This window comes from Dunckerocampus dactyliophorus, chromosome 9, assembly GCF_027744805.1.
Source record: "Dunckerocampus dactyliophorus isolate RoL2022-P2 chromosome 9, RoL_Ddac_1.1, whole genome shotgun sequence".
In the NCBI taxonomy this organism is placed as follows: Eukaryota; Metazoa; Chordata; class Actinopteri; order Syngnathiformes; family Syngnathidae; genus Dunckerocampus; species Dunckerocampus dactyliophorus.
This window is the reverse complement of record NC_072827.1, coordinates 26,206,236-26,223,079: the sequence shown is the minus strand read 5'-3', so window position 1 is coordinate 26,223,079 and position 16,844 is coordinate 26,206,236. Positions and strand designations below refer to the sequence as shown.

Here is a 16,844-nt window from a genome sequence, read left to right as displayed (position 1 = left end):
AAAGCCAATATCTGTGAATGCATCTTGCATTCTTGTCTGTGCTATTCGTTTGCTACGCCGCCGCAAGGTGAGTGCTATGTTTATAGGCAACTTTGTCAAGCTTGAGCAGGAGGGGAAGAACATCGAGTGGGAGTTTAACGTGCCGTCATTCTGACACACAGTTGCAGATATCCGCTGGAGATGAGCGCGCTACAAAGAGAGAGACACCCCGTCTCACCGCTCCGGCTAACGTTATCTTGCGTGGGGGAATTCCACCCACCATAAAGACTGAAAGTTATTGCCCTCTAGGCCATCGCATAGTAGTACAAAGAAACACTGATTTACACTTGCTTAAATAAAAAGTGTTACTATTTTTCCCCTCCATGAAATCATGACAATTGATTATGGAACATAAACATGAAAGTTCAAGTTTTTGAAGCGCTAATCTTAAAGAATGTAAAAAAAATAAAAAAAAATAAAAAACAGATTTTTCACAGGAGGTGGGTTCAGTCTTTTTCCCCCCCACATTAGCTCAACATGCAATGTAGTGTAGAAAAAAAAAAAGCACAGAAATTGTGCAGTAGACTGATGTTTTACCTGTAAATCATCCACAGCAATTTCATCTAATCTTATTCATTTTCTAAGCTGTGCAGATAATTATATTTTTATATTTAATACATTTTTAAGTATATTTATAAATGAGCTTTCCACAGGTCTTTGCTGGAACAATCTAGTTTCTCTTTATGAATGTGTTTTATTGATCTTCTCAGCACTTTTGCCCTAATTGCTTGAAGGTCAAACTAACACGTTGCACGTGTTCACAACCATGGGCCATGTGTTGCAGAAAAAAAAATAATTATATATATATATATATATATATATATATATACACACACACACATATACACACACACACACACACACACCGATATTATGGGCATGCCTGCAACGCTTGTATGCTGTTTAGAGGGGAGATTTGACGCGTTGCTTTCCACGCCCAACACACTGGAAAAAGTACGTTTTTCTGCCTGTCATGTACAGTCACACTCCTTATGCACTTTGTTACAAGTGAAGGTATGTGGCTAGGTAAAGTTCGTGTTTGTATTTTTGTGTCATTTATGTCGCAAGCAAGCCACTACTGTTTATTTGATTTCCATAATTTTTCTATATTTGTTTCCTGGAAGTGCAGAACAGGATAAGCGGCACCTGTTAGGAAAAATATTGTGTGCTAGGGACAGGAGAAAGCCAGATAAACATATTTACATTGTTAAAGACTTGCAAATCTCAGTTTAATTTCATTAATGCTGCACAGTACATGTCCAGTCGGAAATAAAGACCCACAGAAAAATGTATTTTGTTATTATGAAGACTACACAATGTACAATTATTATGAAGACTACACAATGTACAAAGCACGCACATGTTTTATACACACACAAATCCCAAACATGCACTCAGGTTTACTGTAAGTACAGTTCCATTGTCAGAGTTTTCCCCATTTACATTTCCCATCCACACCAGTAGGTTCACCAGCACAATTTAATGAGGACATTTAGTTCACGTTTTTATTATGCGTATAGTTTGCTGTGATTTTAAACGGCACTGCATCTTACTGTGAGGTGTTTCTCATTATGTTGTCATATCATGTGGCTTCATAATGTAATCAAATATCACTCAGTTCTCTGTATCAATGCATTGCAGTTGTACAACACTGCAAGCTGTTTTTACCTGATAAGTTAACCAAAGTATAAAACAGTCATTGAGCTAATTTTACTACAACATTGTCTAATGTGTTTTTACTGTGTAAAATAGAAAAATCTACATTACAGCAAACCTGTTGTTAACATTGCACCACTAGATGGAACTTGTGTACCACCAGTGGTATTCATCCCACAATTTGAGAAGCCATTGACAAGAACATTTGTGGCGCTGTCACCGTGCGCCATCTGGTGGACATTTACGTTGCGTGCATGATGCACAAGAACTGCCCTGAAGAGGAACTATACAGGAGCACAGTATACAACCCAGCACAACTGCTTTCAAAATACAACACGTAGGTCCACTTCGATACAACACTTAGCGGAAGAATGATGGGTGGGGGGAGGCTGTGATTAAACGCGGGACAAGTCTGTTTTCAATGAGGGGACTTTGCGCATGTGTGAGTTTCTGCACATGTGCTTGTGAGGAGTGGCTCGAGTACCCAGTTCACTTCAGTGAGTAACTCATGAGTTCTTGAGTGAGTAAAAGGAATTGAGTTTACCATTACTGCTAAGCTCAGTCACCGGTAAGAGCATTTAATGCAGATATATTGGGATGGTCAACCAATATGGATGTTTACCTTTTGGTCAGTGTGGATATTACATTTTTATTGCCAACGAGTAAAAACAAGGAAATTGTTTTTGATCGTTGCCTGACTATTTTTGAAATAAATATTCTCATCCGAGATATAAAAAACATATTCTAATTTTTACTTATTTTAGGGGGCCCTTGTCAGTCAATCACACTCACACCTGATATGCTACCATTAATCCACCGTAGCTTGAACAAAACATCAGCCAACCTAGATTAAGTAGACAAAACGGTGCATAAGAAAAGGGCCCGGGTCGCCCTCTTGTTATAAGGGTTAACTCACTGGTTACATCTGCAGCTGTGTTTGGCTGAGGCGCAAGATGAAGCCGAACTATCCCTTTAATAGATGCATTCAATGTGAAAGGTTCTGTGGGAAAATTTGCTGTCTTGCTAGAAATAATAGAACACTGGTCACGTTAGATGAATCCTTTGAATGGGGATTTTACTCAACCTGCTGTTAGTTAAGTCCCGAGTCATTTACGTCAAAGTCCAAGGCGAGTTGCAATATTGTCAAGTAGAGTACAAAGTCATCAAAATTGTGACTCCAGTCTAAGCCACATGACTCGAGTCCACATCTCTGGTTTTAGGTGGAAAAAATGGAATGTTGAGCCAGTTGCATTATGGCGCCTTTAATAGATACACAATGCATTTAAGAAACATTAGCTAAAATGGTTGACGACACAATGATACCCTTTAATCGTAGTTGTGTTGGCCAGTGGTAATGATAATGATAGTCGTTTAACAGGTTAAACTACCTTTCGAAAGGTGTAAAGGAACTGGTCTTACCCGAAAGTTTAATGAATCACACCCAGCACGTCATTATGTTTGCCACCTGGAATGAATGTGTGCATGTTTGCATTACTGACATACTCATACAATCTCTACCGCCAAATTCCTAACATTTCAAACACACCTGAGAGCACGCTCTTAATTAAGTCTCTTCCAGTTAGCAAATACAGAAGAGATTAACATCACATTAATTTGCGTTCTCAAGGTAAGTGACTATCATTGCGAACACTCGGTATTATGCAGCAGTAATACATCTACACTCACAAACGTGCAAAAACACAATTAACTTAAAGATGCTCACTATCGCACCTTGAGTTTTCCTTTGAAAGTCAAACGTTTCCGTTTGTGCCCCTGGCAAATTCAATCTGTGCGTAGTCACAGTAACTTATTTTGAAAGACAGTACTATTTCCTGCCGTGCTCTGCTAATATACTGTGCACATAACTTATGGGTGAACCCCATTGAATAATTTATTTGAAATTATATTTTAAAAGTTATGCTTTTTCTCTCCTAGCCACCCCGGACAACTTGCTGTTCAGTAAGCGTCTTGTGTTATTTTGAAATTCAGAGCTCTTTTCCTGTTGTGTTCCCCCAGCTTGTTGCTGTTATCTGGAGCCATTTGTCCAATCAGAGTGGAGTGGCGTGAAACTCTCTGCGTGGAGAAATCAGAATGGGAAAGAAGTTTGTGTGAATTCTACAGCAACTTTAATGTGACCCTAGGGAGGTGGTAATGTGAAACAAGTTGGTAGCTGGACCGGTAGATCTTTCTGTGAAGTGGTTCCGTGTCTTATTCGTAGCATGCCACGCAGGCAGCTAACTTCTCCGTGGGAAGGACACTTTAACCGAGAACCCAGTTTCCACCCACTAAGCGTGGTACTTTGACATCTGTCGTGTTTTTTTTGTTGTTGTTTTTTTCAGGACAGGGCACAATGATGACGTTTCGGAGGTACTTGCGGGGTAGTGGTCGGGTTCTGGCCTTTGTGTTCGTGGCTTCTGTCATTTGGCTCCTGCTGGACATTGCTGTCCTCCGCCTGTCTTTCAGTGAATTCAACCTTCAGCTGCTGAAGGAGCGAGTGATCCGGGAGAAGGAGCTCCTCAAGCAGCAGGCCAAGATAACCCAGAATAGGGACTTCAGGTCCCCTGTGCTGAGGATGGACTCAGCTGTGATACCGGAGGAGGACAAAGGCGCTGTTAGTTCTGACATAACCAGGATCTACAGACAAGGTGGTAGGAGACATAAGGAGCAGAACTCAAATTTGCAAGAAAATCATAGTAATAAAACTGTGAGTCTGGTGGCTCCTGCTAAAAAGCCTGTGGATTTACTTGAGAATGACGCACCGCTATTGGAGAACATCACAGTAAAGAATAACTCCATTGCAGAGAGCTCCATTGTAACGCAGGATACTGTTGATGGGCGCAAGGATGCAGAAATCAAGCCGATGAAGACTGCACAGCATGTTAAAGATGAGTCCAAGCAGCACCAGGATACAAAGGAGGAACCCCCTGTTAAAAGAACACACACACCTGGAACAAAGACACTAGTATTTAAGGAGGAGAACCACACCAAGATGTTATCACAAAGTTATCAGAATTCAACAGTGTCTAGAAAAGCAGGTGTCCACAAGGTGCTGTCCCTCGATGTGACTGGTGCCCCCAGAGACCCCACTGCCATTGGCCAGTTTGGCCAAGCGGCCGTAGTTCCCAGCGACAATGAGGCAGAGGTGAAAAAGCGATGGGATGAGGGCTATTTTAATGTCTACCTGAGCGACCAGATCCCAGTGGACCGAGCCATTCCTGACACCAGGCCTGACATGTGAGTCCCATCCATATGTTAGCTGTCTGATAACACTGCTCATCAAAGCTGACTCATTCTATGTGACGTACTCCGGTCCCCAGCTGTGCCCGCCATCTGGTCCACGATGACCTGCCTTCCACCAGTGTGATCTTCTGCTTTGTGGACGAGGTGTGGTCCACCCTGCTGCGCTCCGTCCACAGCGTCCTCAATCGATCACCGCCGCACCTCCTCAAGGAGATCATTCTTGTGGACGACTTCAGCACCAAAGGTAAATAAAGGTGGCTCGCTTGTAGCCGACACACTCAGATGACACTTCATTTGGTACACCTGCACAACCCAACGTTGTGCAATACAGGAGATGTACCAAGCTTAGTTTTGAGTGACACTGAGAAAGAGCTGCAACCATATTGACCCGAATCTAAAATAAAAAATGTCTGAAGGCTAATGAGGATAAGCGGCATAGAAAATGGATGGATGGATGGGTTTGAATATAATGGTAATAAATGAAGCATCAAGTAACTGTCGAGCAGCTTTTATTATAATCTATTAATGATTTCACAGACTTTGAAAATAATTAAGATGTGTATACACAAGTGTATACACATTTCTAGTCTAGTGGTTAGCATGTTGGCCAACACAGTAACAGTCTGGAGATTGGGAAGACCTAGGTTCGATTCTCCCTTCGGCATTTCTGTGTGGAGTTTGCATGTTCTCCCCGTGCGTGTGTGGGTTTTCTCCTGGTACTCCGGTTTCCTCCCACATTTCAAAAACATGCATGTTAGGTTAATTGACGACTTGGCGAAATTGGATGAATGTGAGTGTGAATGGTTGTTTGTCTATATGTGCCCTGTGATTGGCTGGCGACCAGTCCAGGGTGTACCCCGCCTGTCACCCGAAGTCAGCTGGGATAGGCTCCAGCATGCTCCGGCGACACTAAAAGAAGAGAAGCGGTATAGAAAATGGATGGATGGAGTTTTGAGTTTGTCTTATAGGCCTGGTTGTCTTACATTTGGGCCAATACAGTGTTTATGTTTCAGTGTGGTTATTAGTAGTTTAGCAGTATGGAGTACAGCTGCAAAATAACCCACCATGGGGCCAAAGAGAACTGCGCTGCATCAAACTGCAGGGTGTTCGTAATATTTTGCCCCTTTCATGTAGGTGTCCAGTATAATACAGTGGAATTCTGCCACAATACATATTCATAAACTCTACCAAAATAACAAACATATTGTTGCACCAATACCTCTCTGACAGTGGCTGCCAAAAAATTAGCCTTACTAGCAATATACCATGCATAATATCATTGAGTCAGAGTGTACAGGTTTACCTAATAGTGTGGCAGATGTGTTTTTCAGTCTCTATTCACCTTGTTTGCTTTCCAATTTTGTCAAGTATGCTGGAGTTTGACCTCTAAACTTTAATAACCCATGCAGATTACCTCAAGGATCAGCTTGACAAGTACATGTCCCAGTTTCCCAAAGTCCGAATCATTCGTCTGAAGGAGCGACAAGGCCTGATCAGGGCCCGGTTGGCTGGAGCAGCTGTTGCTAAAGGTGTGTCCTGCTCTTGGCGTTGTACAGGAAGTGCATCTACTTAGCAATTTGCAATGCGGTTCAATGAAGAACAGTCTTACCTATCTCATTAATAAATAACATGCGTCTCTGATTATGGTCATTTCCTACTCAGATGTAACATACACCCAAATAGTACACATTGAAAATGGTATTTTGTGTGTAATTGACAGACTTCCCCAGTATGTGGAAAAACTACAAACTGAGCACAGGCATCTGTCTAATGTCAACATAAGAGTGTGTAATCCAGCTGTCCAGGTACATGTGGTTATTTCAGCAGAACAGGATGTTTGCTTTGCTCTTAGGTGAAGTGCTTACCTTCCTCGACTCGCATGTTGAATGCAACGTGGGCTGGCTGGAGCCTCTGCTGGAACAGGTCTACCTGGATCGCAGGAAGGTGTCCTGTCCAGTCATCGATGTCATCAGTGACCAGGACATGAGGTGACACCAGTCAGTTAGATAACTGTGCATGTAGTGTTGAAGAGGTCATTTTTTTTACTGTACAGTTTTATTTTGAATTCTCCTTTAGTTATAAGATGGTTGACAACTTTCAGAGAGGCATTTTCAAATGGCCTCTGGTGTTCGGCTGGAGCACTCTATCCAGCAAGTATATTAAGAAGAATAATATGACCGAGGCTGATCCTATCAGGTACCCAGACACCCTCTTGCGCTGTTATTTTAAGCTTTTTGTGACAGTCACTGTCGGGATGTTTTGTTTAAATCTCACAGATGTCCCGTTATGGCTGGAGGACTTTTCTCCATCGACAGACAATACTTCTATGAACTTGGCGCCTACGATCCAGGCTTGGACGTGTGGGGTGGAGAGAACATGGAGATTTCATTTAAGGTACACCTTAATCAAGACACACCTTAACCAGTTATTTAACAAATTTGGACTAGAATAGAATAAGAATACATTTATTTTTAATCATTTTATTATCATGGCAAATGCAAATATGGATATGAAAGTTTATATGTATGTATAAGGACTGTCAAAGGATTACATTTTTTATATAAGATTAATCAAGTTGATCACAGTTGATTGGTTCCAAACCCGACCGTGATAAGTGAATTTCTGCGAAGTAGGATTCAATATTAATAAACCTGTTTATGACTTTCTAAATACAGTTTCTACTATTATTAGAGCCCTGTAAACATGAAAGAGCACCCCTTTCCAACCCCTCACACATCTTTACTCTCCTATTATTCTTTGTTTACACCACATTGCGCAACACGAATGCACAGATCAGATCGATACAGGGACAGAAGAGACGGCCACTGCTCTTAGTGTGTAGCAAGCTACTGAGCTAACGACTTAGCTTCCAGTGCATATGTTCTAAACTTAAGAACGTGTTTAAAACAGAGTTGGGAAGAAGGACAAAGTAAGAAGTCAAAAACTTACCACTCCCACGCGGATTGGGAGGGAATAGGGACGCTCGGCTACCACACCTCTTAACAAGTGTGATTTGGTGTGAATGCGTTAATTACACTGAAAATTTTAACGTAATGCTGTTAACGCGTTGCTTTTAAACATGAGGTAGAAAGATCATTAAAAAATGGTCCTTGGAGCTTTATTTGGAGGTATGTGGTTGTGTGCTTTCAGTCCTTATGACACAGAGGTAGAAACTATTAGTCTACTTGTGTGGGACTTGATTGACCTGAAGCACGTTCTAGGGGGCAACAAGGCATATACGTGGTGGGCGGGATCCCCTGTGATGGCCTTGGTTTTCCAGCTGCAGAAGGATCTGGATGTGTCGTCCAGGACGGCAGAGAGCAGCCGATGATTTCCTGGGCAGAGTTAATGACTCTCTGCACCTCCTTCCTGTTCTGAGCTGTGGAGCCAGGCCATCTCATACTCCCACAGTGTGTGAGCTCTCCACGAAGGAGTGATAGAAGTCCAGGAGCAGTTTCCTGTTCTTCCTGAGAGCAATCTAGTAAGTGCAACCACTGCTTGGCTTTTTTCACCAGAGCCGTGATGTTTCGGTTCCAGAAGAGGTCCTCTGAGATTTCGGTGCCCAGGAACCTGAATGTGGTCACAGTATCCACACGTTCTCTATTTATGAGGAGGGCGATGTGGTCCCGTCTGTGCTTGCTGAAGTCCACAATCAGTTCTTTTGTCTTGTGGACGTTCAGTGTTTGCCAGGCACTAAGGGGACTATCTACACCCTTTTTGCTGTCTCGTCCTCATTGTAGATGAGCCCAACCACAGTGGTATCATTCACATACTTAAAGATGCTGTCGGTTGGATGGGAAGGAGTACAGTCATGTGTACAGTAAGTGGTCAGTATACCACACCTGAAGTAAATGAAAGCAATACCAGGTGGTGCCACTAGTGGACCCACAAACACATTTTGCCCCTTGAATACACATATACACTTCCCTGCTGAGATGCATTTTGTTGCATTTCATTGGTTTCAGCTTCGAGTTCAAACACGCACCTTCAAAAAAAACATCTTAGAGCTGCGGCTGGACTGTCAGGGCAAGTTAGTTAGGAGTTAGTAAATAGTCGACTAGAGTTGTGGTTACTCACAGAGGTGAGGTGACGTCACATCACGCGCTCAACTGTGACAAAGCTATAAAAGCAGGGGTGTCCAAAGTGCGGGCCAGCAGCCATTTGTGGCCCGTGGCTCGTTTGTAATGCGTCCATGGCACATTGTAGAAATAAAATTCAACACAAAAAAAAACAGCAAAGGCCTGCAGAGGAGACATATCATCTGTAAAGCGGTTTACAATGGAGATTAAAGAGAATGCATTCTAGTGTGGAAAATTATTTGTGTAAAAAAAAAAAAAAGTTATACAGAAATATGTTATTATCATAGTGCATTTGTCCAAATAATGTCTTCCTTCTATTAAACACTGAACAGATTTGGATGTGTGGGGGTGAAATTAAGATCATCCCCTGCTCTCGAGTGGGACACATCTTCCGGGGACAGAACCCGTACAAATTCCCAAAGGACAGACAGAAGACGGTGGAGCGCAACTTAGCCAGGGTTGCTGAAGTCTGGCTTGACGAGTACAAGGAGCTTTTCTACGGCCATGGCTACCACCACCTGTTGGACAAAAGCGTCATTGACGTGGGCAACCTCACCGAGCAGATCGAGCTGAGGAACAGACTCAAGTGCAAGAGCTTCAAATGGTACCTGGATAATGTGTATCCAGAGATGGTTACTCCGTTACTCAAAGCTAAAGGCCTTGTAAGTTCATTTTTGCAGGGTTGATAATTAGATCATTGTATACTTTATATGCAACTTGGATTGCCTTTGATTTACTGCAGGTCTACAATCGGGGGTTAAGAAAATGTCTCAGTCTGAAGAAAGATTCTCTCTCCTTTGAAATGTGTGACTTACTAAACCAAGTAGGTTTGATTTTGCCCTAGAAAGCTCAGCGATGTATTGCATATGCATTTAAAGTGCCTCAAACTGCTTTGTACTTTGTGCTTTCACAGAGTCAGCAATTTAATTACACCTGGCTGAAGCACATCCGCCAGCAGGACCTGTGTGTTGCACCTCAGGTCAAATACCACAGCTTAGTTATAGAGTCATGTGACCGTGCCAATCCTGGACAACGCTGGCTTCACAAATCGTCCAACTCTGAACTGGTAGGTTGCACTCAGGCTTGGGCGTTCACCCTTAAATAATAATAATAATAATACATTTTATTTATAGAGCCCTTTTCAAAAACCACAACAACAAATGTAAGTGTACAAAATAGCAAAATAACAGTCGAAAGTGAAAACCAAAAAGCAGAGTTCACAACAAATACAGTTAAAAGTTCATACAAAAACAAGATTAAGAGATTGCAATGTGATGTTTTACAAAATACGTACGTTTTTAAAAGAGCTATCAGTTAAAAGCATTGCAGAACAGGTGTGTTTTTAAGTGAGTCTTGAAAGTGGTAAGGTCAGCAGTGTCACAGACGTGTGGCGTAACTGAGTTCCAAAGGAAGGGGGCGGCAACAGATAAGGTTCTGTCTCCTCCAAAAGTGCTTTGTCCTGGGGAGAGTCAGGAGGTTTGCATCTGAGGAGCGGAGGGTACAGGAAGACGTGTCGGGGCGGAGCAAGTCTTTAAGGTGAGAGGGGGCCTGGTTGTGGAGTGCTTTAGGGATGAGGAAGAGGATTTTGAATCGGATACGGTGAGGGAATGGGAGCTTCTGAAGATTATGGAGATTCTGAAGGACGGGGGAGGAGGACAGGTGAGGAGGCAAGCAGTAGAGCTTTGAAGTGTTTGCGAGTTTAAGGAGATTGGTGGGTGTGCCATAAAGAATGCTTTTACAGTAGTCAAAGTGTGATGTGATGAATGCATGAATGAGGGTTTCAGCTGCAGAGAAAGAGAGAGAGGGGCGAAGGCGGGCGATTTTCTCGAAGGATGTTTTAGTGACTGCTTTAATGTGTTGGGAGAAGGTGAGTTTAGTGGGGTAAGGGTGAGAGGGTGGAGTTGTCAAAGGAGAGCCTTTGGCTGTTGAGGTGAGTTGGGGCCTATTATGAGGATGTCGGATTCGGTACAGTTGAGTTTAAGGACATTTGTTTTCATCCAGAAGCTAATATCAGAAAAACAAGCCTGAGGCTTGATAAATTTAGTGGATGTGTAAAGTTGGATGTCATCGGCGTAACGGTGACAACTGAGATCGTGGCGATGGATAATCTGACGGGGGGAGGAGGTAGAGGATGAGGGGGAGAGGACCAAGCACTGAACCTTGAGGGACGCCTTGGGAGAGGGTGGCCGTTATCTGAAAAAGATTAACTGCTTTGGGTCTGTGACATAAGATGTCAGACAGGTGAGGGTGTTGTCTGTGATGTGCAGACAAGATTTTAGGCGGGAAAGCAGAATGGAATGGTCGATTGTGTCAAAAGCACCAGTGAGGTCCAAGAGAATGAGAACAGAGAGTAGGCTAGAGTGGGAAGAGAGGAGGAGGTGGTTTGTGACCTTGAGGAGGGCAGTTTTTGTGCTATGGTGAGTGCAGATCCAGATTGTAATTGTTCATAGAGTTTGTTGTTGGTGACATGGGTCTTGATTTGGGGGGCAGCAGCACATTCAAGAACCTTGGAGAAGAAAGGTAGGTTTGATACGGACTGAAGGTTGAGATCATCAGGATTGAGTCCAGGTGTCTTGAGGATGAGGATAATGGCGATCAGTTTGAGAGACGCTGGGACATTAGTGGAGCTGCAAATTTGTAGAGGAGAGAGGTGATAAGGGAACGGAGGGGAGGGAGGAGACATGGGAAGAGGGAAGTGCGGGTAGGAAGTTGTAGATGGAGTCAGTTTTTGTGGTTGCATTTGTTGACGGTGAATGAGGCTGAGGTGTTATCTTTGCAGTTGAGGAGTTTGTTAAGCGTATTTGTTCTTCCACTTTCACTCTTATAAGTAACTCTGTACGACACAGCAGGTTGGTGTTCTGCTTTAACAACCAGAGGCTACACTACTTATATTTTATGACTAACTTGTTCAGCAGGATGAACGGCACAGTTGGGGCTTCCCCTGCTCCCTGAAAAACTGATTTTCTGGAAGTTTTTTTGTTTACTCTGTCTCTGTAGGAACTAAAAAAACGATTCATTTTTCCTTTGACATAACTGCGGTTTGTTTAGCAGTTTTTTTCTTTATTTTCTGAAGCTAGTGCACCATGTCTAAGATGCTATCCACACGGGAACATTTTCAGGTCGAAATGTTTCAGCCTTCATCCATACGGCAGTGGTGTTTTGGGTGTTTTTGGAAAACTGCTTCCAGAGTGGGAAAATCTGAAAATGTGTCTTATTACTCCATAAAATTTGCAGAGGTAATTCCACTTTGTCGTCAGTCTACACAAGCTGTTACTATTATTATTTAATATTTACTAATCAGACACTGGCGTAGATCTGATTTTAATTTTTTATGTTTTTGTCAACCTGCCAAAAAAAAAAAGAACGTTCCCATGTCAACATAGCCTAAAATTCTCATTGCTACTTCCCACTGTTGTTGTGTTCTTAGAAGTGCAGAGTAATTAGCTCTGATAACAATTACAAGGTGTCGTCTTCCTTGTCTTTGTCTAGCCCGACCACTTTGTCCTCGAGTTTTCTCCCAACCACGTGTGCCTGGAAGCGGTCCATCGCAGTGAAAAACTTCGCCTCGCCCCGTGCGTAGCCAAAAGTGCCTACCAGAAATGGAAGTTTACAGACTACTTCTCTCAGTGAAGAGACTTGACATGCTGTCAAACCTGCACGAGAAGATGCCTTCAGCATTATTGTGCTGCACGTCTTCCCTCGGAGCCTGTGTGTGTGTACGTGTGCGTGCGTGCGTGTTGATGTGCAATGTTTTCATGACGTTTTGATATCATCCTCTGTCCTTTATGACTCCATTGCCTGTGTATATACTTTTGAAGTGCCTGCGTTCCAATTGAGGTTGCACATTTGATACACTCTACACTAAGTAGCATCCAGCTACTGACCACCAACTACGTGCCTCATGTTTCCTGTGAATGTCTCACACTAAATAATGATTTAGAAGTTGGTATAAAACATGTTAAGCGGGCTGTTATTTTTTTAAAGGTGTTTACTTGAGGTAAAACCACTGTGGTTTTAAACGCTGCATTAATTGGGTGGTGGAAATTGTATTGTGGTGTTGTGTCACTAGAGGGAGGCCTTTAATCGTGATTGTGTGACCTTAACAAGTCCACAGAACATTTTGCAAAAACATGCAAATAAAATGACCAAAGGCTGAGTTGAAACGCTATCTGTTTATTTCACATCCATTGTTTAACATTAAGACCTAAAGCCCTGAGCTGCTTGACTGTGGATTTGTACATCAAGAGCAAAGCATTTTAAAGTATTTAGCAGGGATATACAAAATATTAACCATTGTAAACACTTCTCAAAATAAAGCAGTGTATGTCTCTCCTTTTTTGTAAATTAAATTGTGCATATTACCATAATGCCCCTAATGCAGTGGAGCCTTGGTTAGAATCATTAATCCGCAGCAGAAGGTCCGACTCCAGCTAAAATGTACGCTAACTGTATCAATTTTTCCCATAAGAAATAAAGCAAATCCAATTAATCCATTGCAGAAAGCCAAAAATGTTAAAAGAAAACGTGTTTTTATCGTTTTACAACTAATAGTTTTCCATGCAGGAAGCAATTCTAAATGCACAAAAATCCATAGAAATTATGAATGAAAGACAACACATTGCAACAACGCGTCATCAGTTGGGTAAAACTAAGCTGTGACGGTCTAAACCAGCTCACGTTCCCTACGTGATACTTAAGTATTAGCGGGTGAGCAATCCAACGCTTGGTGAATTCTGCTTCACAGTGATAGGAAGAGTTGGAAGAAGGATCGTGAGCATATGAACACACAAGGTCACATTGACGACATGAGCCAAAGACACAATGTGGCAGCAAGATCAATACAGAGACCACCTTTGTGTTTTGCCATGAGTCATTTCTTGAATTCAGTAGCGTTACTCACCTCAGGTCTGTGCTTTTCTCATTGATCATGGCTGCAAAGTAAGCCCAAATGAAGCCAAGTAAAGTGGCAAGTGTCAGCATTTTGATAAGAAATTCAGCAACACTATTAAATTCAAGAAATAATTCATAGCAAAACACGAAGGTGGTGTCTGTGTTGATCTCACATCATGTTTTTGTCTCAGTGAAAGTAAAAATCATCTTAAATGCTAATTTATCCCTTTCATTCATCATTGATATGCATTTAGAACTGTTTTATGAATGTAAAACTATAAAAATGTGTTATGTGTTGACATTTTTTAAACTTGTGACTTTTGTCAGTTAGCAAAAGAACTTGACAGGCGCTGGAGCCGACCTCCGGTTACTGTTTCCGTGCACTCACGCAGTGTTTTAATAACACAAGACACATGCCATATTGTACGCTAACTGGAAAATGTGCACAAACCATGGCAACATTTTGTCGTAAATATTTGATGTTAACACGCTAACCGAGGCGTACGCTAACCAAGGTTCCACTGTAAAACACGTAATAACCAAATAACTACGACTACTACTACTAAAATACAACCCGCTAACATCATCCATCCATCCATTTTCTGTACCGCTTGTCCTCACTAGGGTGTGCTGGAGCCTATCCCAGATGTCTTTGGGCGAGTGGTGGGGTGCACCCCCCGGACTGGTCGAAGCTAAGATCTTAATAGACAATATTAAGTATGAAAAAGCATGCGTATGCTAACCACCTTGTAAGATATTTATCCCCAGAAAAAAATGACTGAAAAAGACTGCACATCTTACATCTAACATCCAGAGATTGACATCCAGCAGGCTGAAGCCCAGAAGCCCAGGGACGGGTCTCCTGCGGGTGCCCAGAGTCAGGACTAAACATGGTGAGGCTGCATTTCAGTTTTATGCTGCCAAAATCTGAAACAGTCTTCCAGAAGATGTGTGACAATCCTCAATTTTGGCAACGTTGAAATCCAAGCTGAAAACACGTCTATTCAACCATGCATATGACAACTGAAACTATTTTATCTGCACTCTCCATTCTTAATTTTTTTTGTTTTATGGAATCATTTATGGAACTTTGATTTTAGAATGATTTTGTTTCTAGCCTTCTTTTCTGTAAAGCACTTTGATTTACCTTGTGTACGAACGGTGCTCTTTAAATAAACTTGCCTTGCCTTGTCTTGCCATGCAAACCAACAGGTGGCGCCAAACGACGAGAGTGAATGCTTTTCTTCCGGTCACTCACACACCAGTGAGCTGGAGATATGCTATGCTGGAAAAAGTGTCTTAAAGTTAGCAAACAACAGAGGAGGAGTTATGATGCTAATTTTAAGATAATGAAGCAGAATTAGCAGATGAGAAAGTTGACACCCTTTCGACAACCCCAGAGGTTGTCTTATATTCAGGTCAGGTCAGTAGTTATGTGTAAAGTCCGACTAAATTCTCTACATGGGATCAAAACAGGCCGAGTAACGGGTGCATTTTAAAATTTAGACGTGTAAATGAGCAACTACAAATTCATCATGATGTACTCAAACTCCTCGATCTTCTGGCGGGTGTTTCCTCGACGGATCTTGCGGTAGGAGACGGAGCTGTATTTGGAGGCCAAGAGGTGGTTGAAGGTTTTCTGGCGTCCAAGGTTGTTTGGCGACTTCTTTGGCAGAGGCAGAGTGGAGTAGCCAGGAACGGGGTCCAGCGGTGGGACATCGGGATCGTCGATGTCGGACGACTCCTCTGACTCAGAGCCTGAGCCAAGCTGGTTCGAGATGCTTTCCACATCTGGAGCCCGTCTCCGCTCCTCTTACATGGAATGAAAGATGTTTCTCCTGAAAATCCTCCATCAATTCAGTGCTCACTTTGATTGTGCTTGCTTACCTTCATCTGATGAAGCACGGTCCTCGGACCTTTCTGGCTTGCAGTTTAACTCAGGAGAGTCGCCCTCATGAGTCTCCACCTCTGGACACCTCTGCTCAGTTTCCAAAGCCCGGGGCTCCTTGCCTGCCTCTGCTTCGGTCCAAAGCACCTGCAGAGCACCTTCATTCCTCTCTGAGGGTTGAGCATCAACGCTGGCCGCCTCGCTGTTATAAAGACGCCTGCATCTGCCAGTATCACGAGATCTGTTTGCTTTAATGTGTTCCTGGGTTTGCTCTTCATCGCTGTAGAACACAGAGTCATCTCCCTCCTCTACTGACCACACATCTATCTCCTCTGGGTCTGGGCTTCGAAGGGTCTCAGCGCCGAATCCACAAATGATCTCGAGTACCTGCGATGCCATTATGTCTTCCTCCACTTGGTAATCCGCTGCTTTTGGGCTGTCCTGCATCTCCATCTTTCAAAAACAGCCAACTTGGTGCGGTTCTGCTGATTGAGTCACAGGTCCAGCATCCTTAGGCATACCATTCCTGTACCAATAGGTTTGCTAAATACTTGCTCTTGTACCATAAATGGTGGTCCGCTGCACTAAGCTCTCCGTTGTTGTCCAATTGTTTGTGTTGACTCGCCCAATGAACAGAGTTTTTGTTGTGGGCCCAACAAAGCCTCTTTGTGACTCAGGCTCAGGCAACATACAGAGTGATTGTATCCAATCTGTAATCTTTCCTGGGTGACCAATCTTCTTCCTGCAACGTTTCCAGTGGGGATTAACATTCTCCCATAGGTTTACCATAGTGTGCTTACGTGTCCCGTCGCATTCTACAACGTTTTGTAGGCTTTCATCCAAAAATGTAATTTTAATTAGTATATAAGAAAAAGTTTCTTTTTAAAAAGATGCGCATCCACCGAACTTACGATTATCAATAACTCTGCTTCATTGATAACCATTATCTTAAAATTAGCACCATAACGCCTCCTTTGTTGTTTGCTAACTAATCTTTTCCAGGAGTTCTCTGCTGCAACTGCATATCTCCAGATTGTGTGAGTGACAGCACA

At 42.7% G+C, this 16,844-nt stretch overlaps 2 protein-coding genes across 4 annotated transcripts; one reads left to right on the top strand and one right to left on the bottom strand.

Moving 5' to 3' along the window:
• The first annotated feature begins 2,108 nt into the window (after positions 1-2,108).
• Positions 2,109-13,453, top strand: LOC129188070 (polypeptide N-acetylgalactosaminyltransferase 5). 3 transcript variants are annotated; one of them, XM_054788069.1, is made up of 12 exons: positions 2,109-2,192; positions 3,712-4,062; positions 4,159-4,929; positions 5,013-5,179; positions 6,345-6,464; positions 6,788-6,923; positions 7,012-7,131; positions 7,212-7,329; positions 9,347-9,676; positions 9,757-9,837; positions 9,928-10,080; positions 12,504-13,453. In XM_054788069.1, the coding sequence occupies exons 2-12, from the start codon at positions 4,046-4,048 to the stop codon at positions 12,642-12,644; spliced, it is 2,154 nt and encodes a 717-aa protein (XP_054644044.1). In that variant the 5' UTR covers positions 2,109-2,192; positions 3,712-4,045; the 3' UTR covers positions 12,645-13,453. The 3 variants fall into 3 exon arrangements, with proteins under 3 accessions (XP_054644044.1, XP_054644042.1, XP_054644043.1); XM_054788067.1 differs by having other exon boundaries at positions 2,110-2,192; positions 3,712-4,929; positions 12,504-13,452; XM_054788068.1 differs by lacking the exon at positions 2,109-2,192 and having other exon boundaries at positions 3,705-4,929; positions 12,504-13,452.
• LOC129188071 (ermin-like) lies at positions 13,158-16,430 on the bottom strand. Its single transcript, XM_054788070.1, has 2 exons — positions 15,792-16,430; positions 13,158-15,716 (listed from the first exon to the last, which is right to left on the bottom strand). Exons 1-2 carry the CDS (start codon positions 16,243-16,245, stop codon positions 15,427-15,429), a joined length of 744 nt encoding a protein of 247 aa, XP_054644045.1. The 5' UTR covers positions 16,246-16,430; the 3' UTR covers positions 13,158-15,426.
• Between the last annotated feature and the right edge of the window lie 414 nt (positions 16,431-16,844).

Bases quoted from the DNA above. Each gene is read 5' to 3' on its own strand.
- LOC129188070 (XM_054788067.1), top strand. From the start codon at position 4,046: ATGATGACGTTTCGGAGGTACTTGCGGGGTAGTGGTCGGGTTCTGGCC. The intron at 7,132-7,211 runs GTACCCAGACAC...TAAATCTCACAG, and splicing joins ACCGAGGCTGATCCTATCAG to ATGTCCCGTTATGGCTGGAG. The intron at 9,838-9,927 runs GTAGGTTTGATT...GTGCTTTCACAG, and splicing joins TGTGTGACTTACTAAACCAA to AGTCAGCAATTTAATTACAC.
- LOC129188071 (XM_054788070.1), bottom strand. From the start codon at position 16,245: ATGGAGATGCAGGACAGCCCAAAAGCAGCGGATTACCAAGTGGAGGAA. The intron at 15,717-15,791 runs GTAAGCAAGCAC...ATTCCATGTAAG, and splicing joins CCGTGCTTCATCAGATGAAG to AGGAGCGGAGACGGGCTCCA.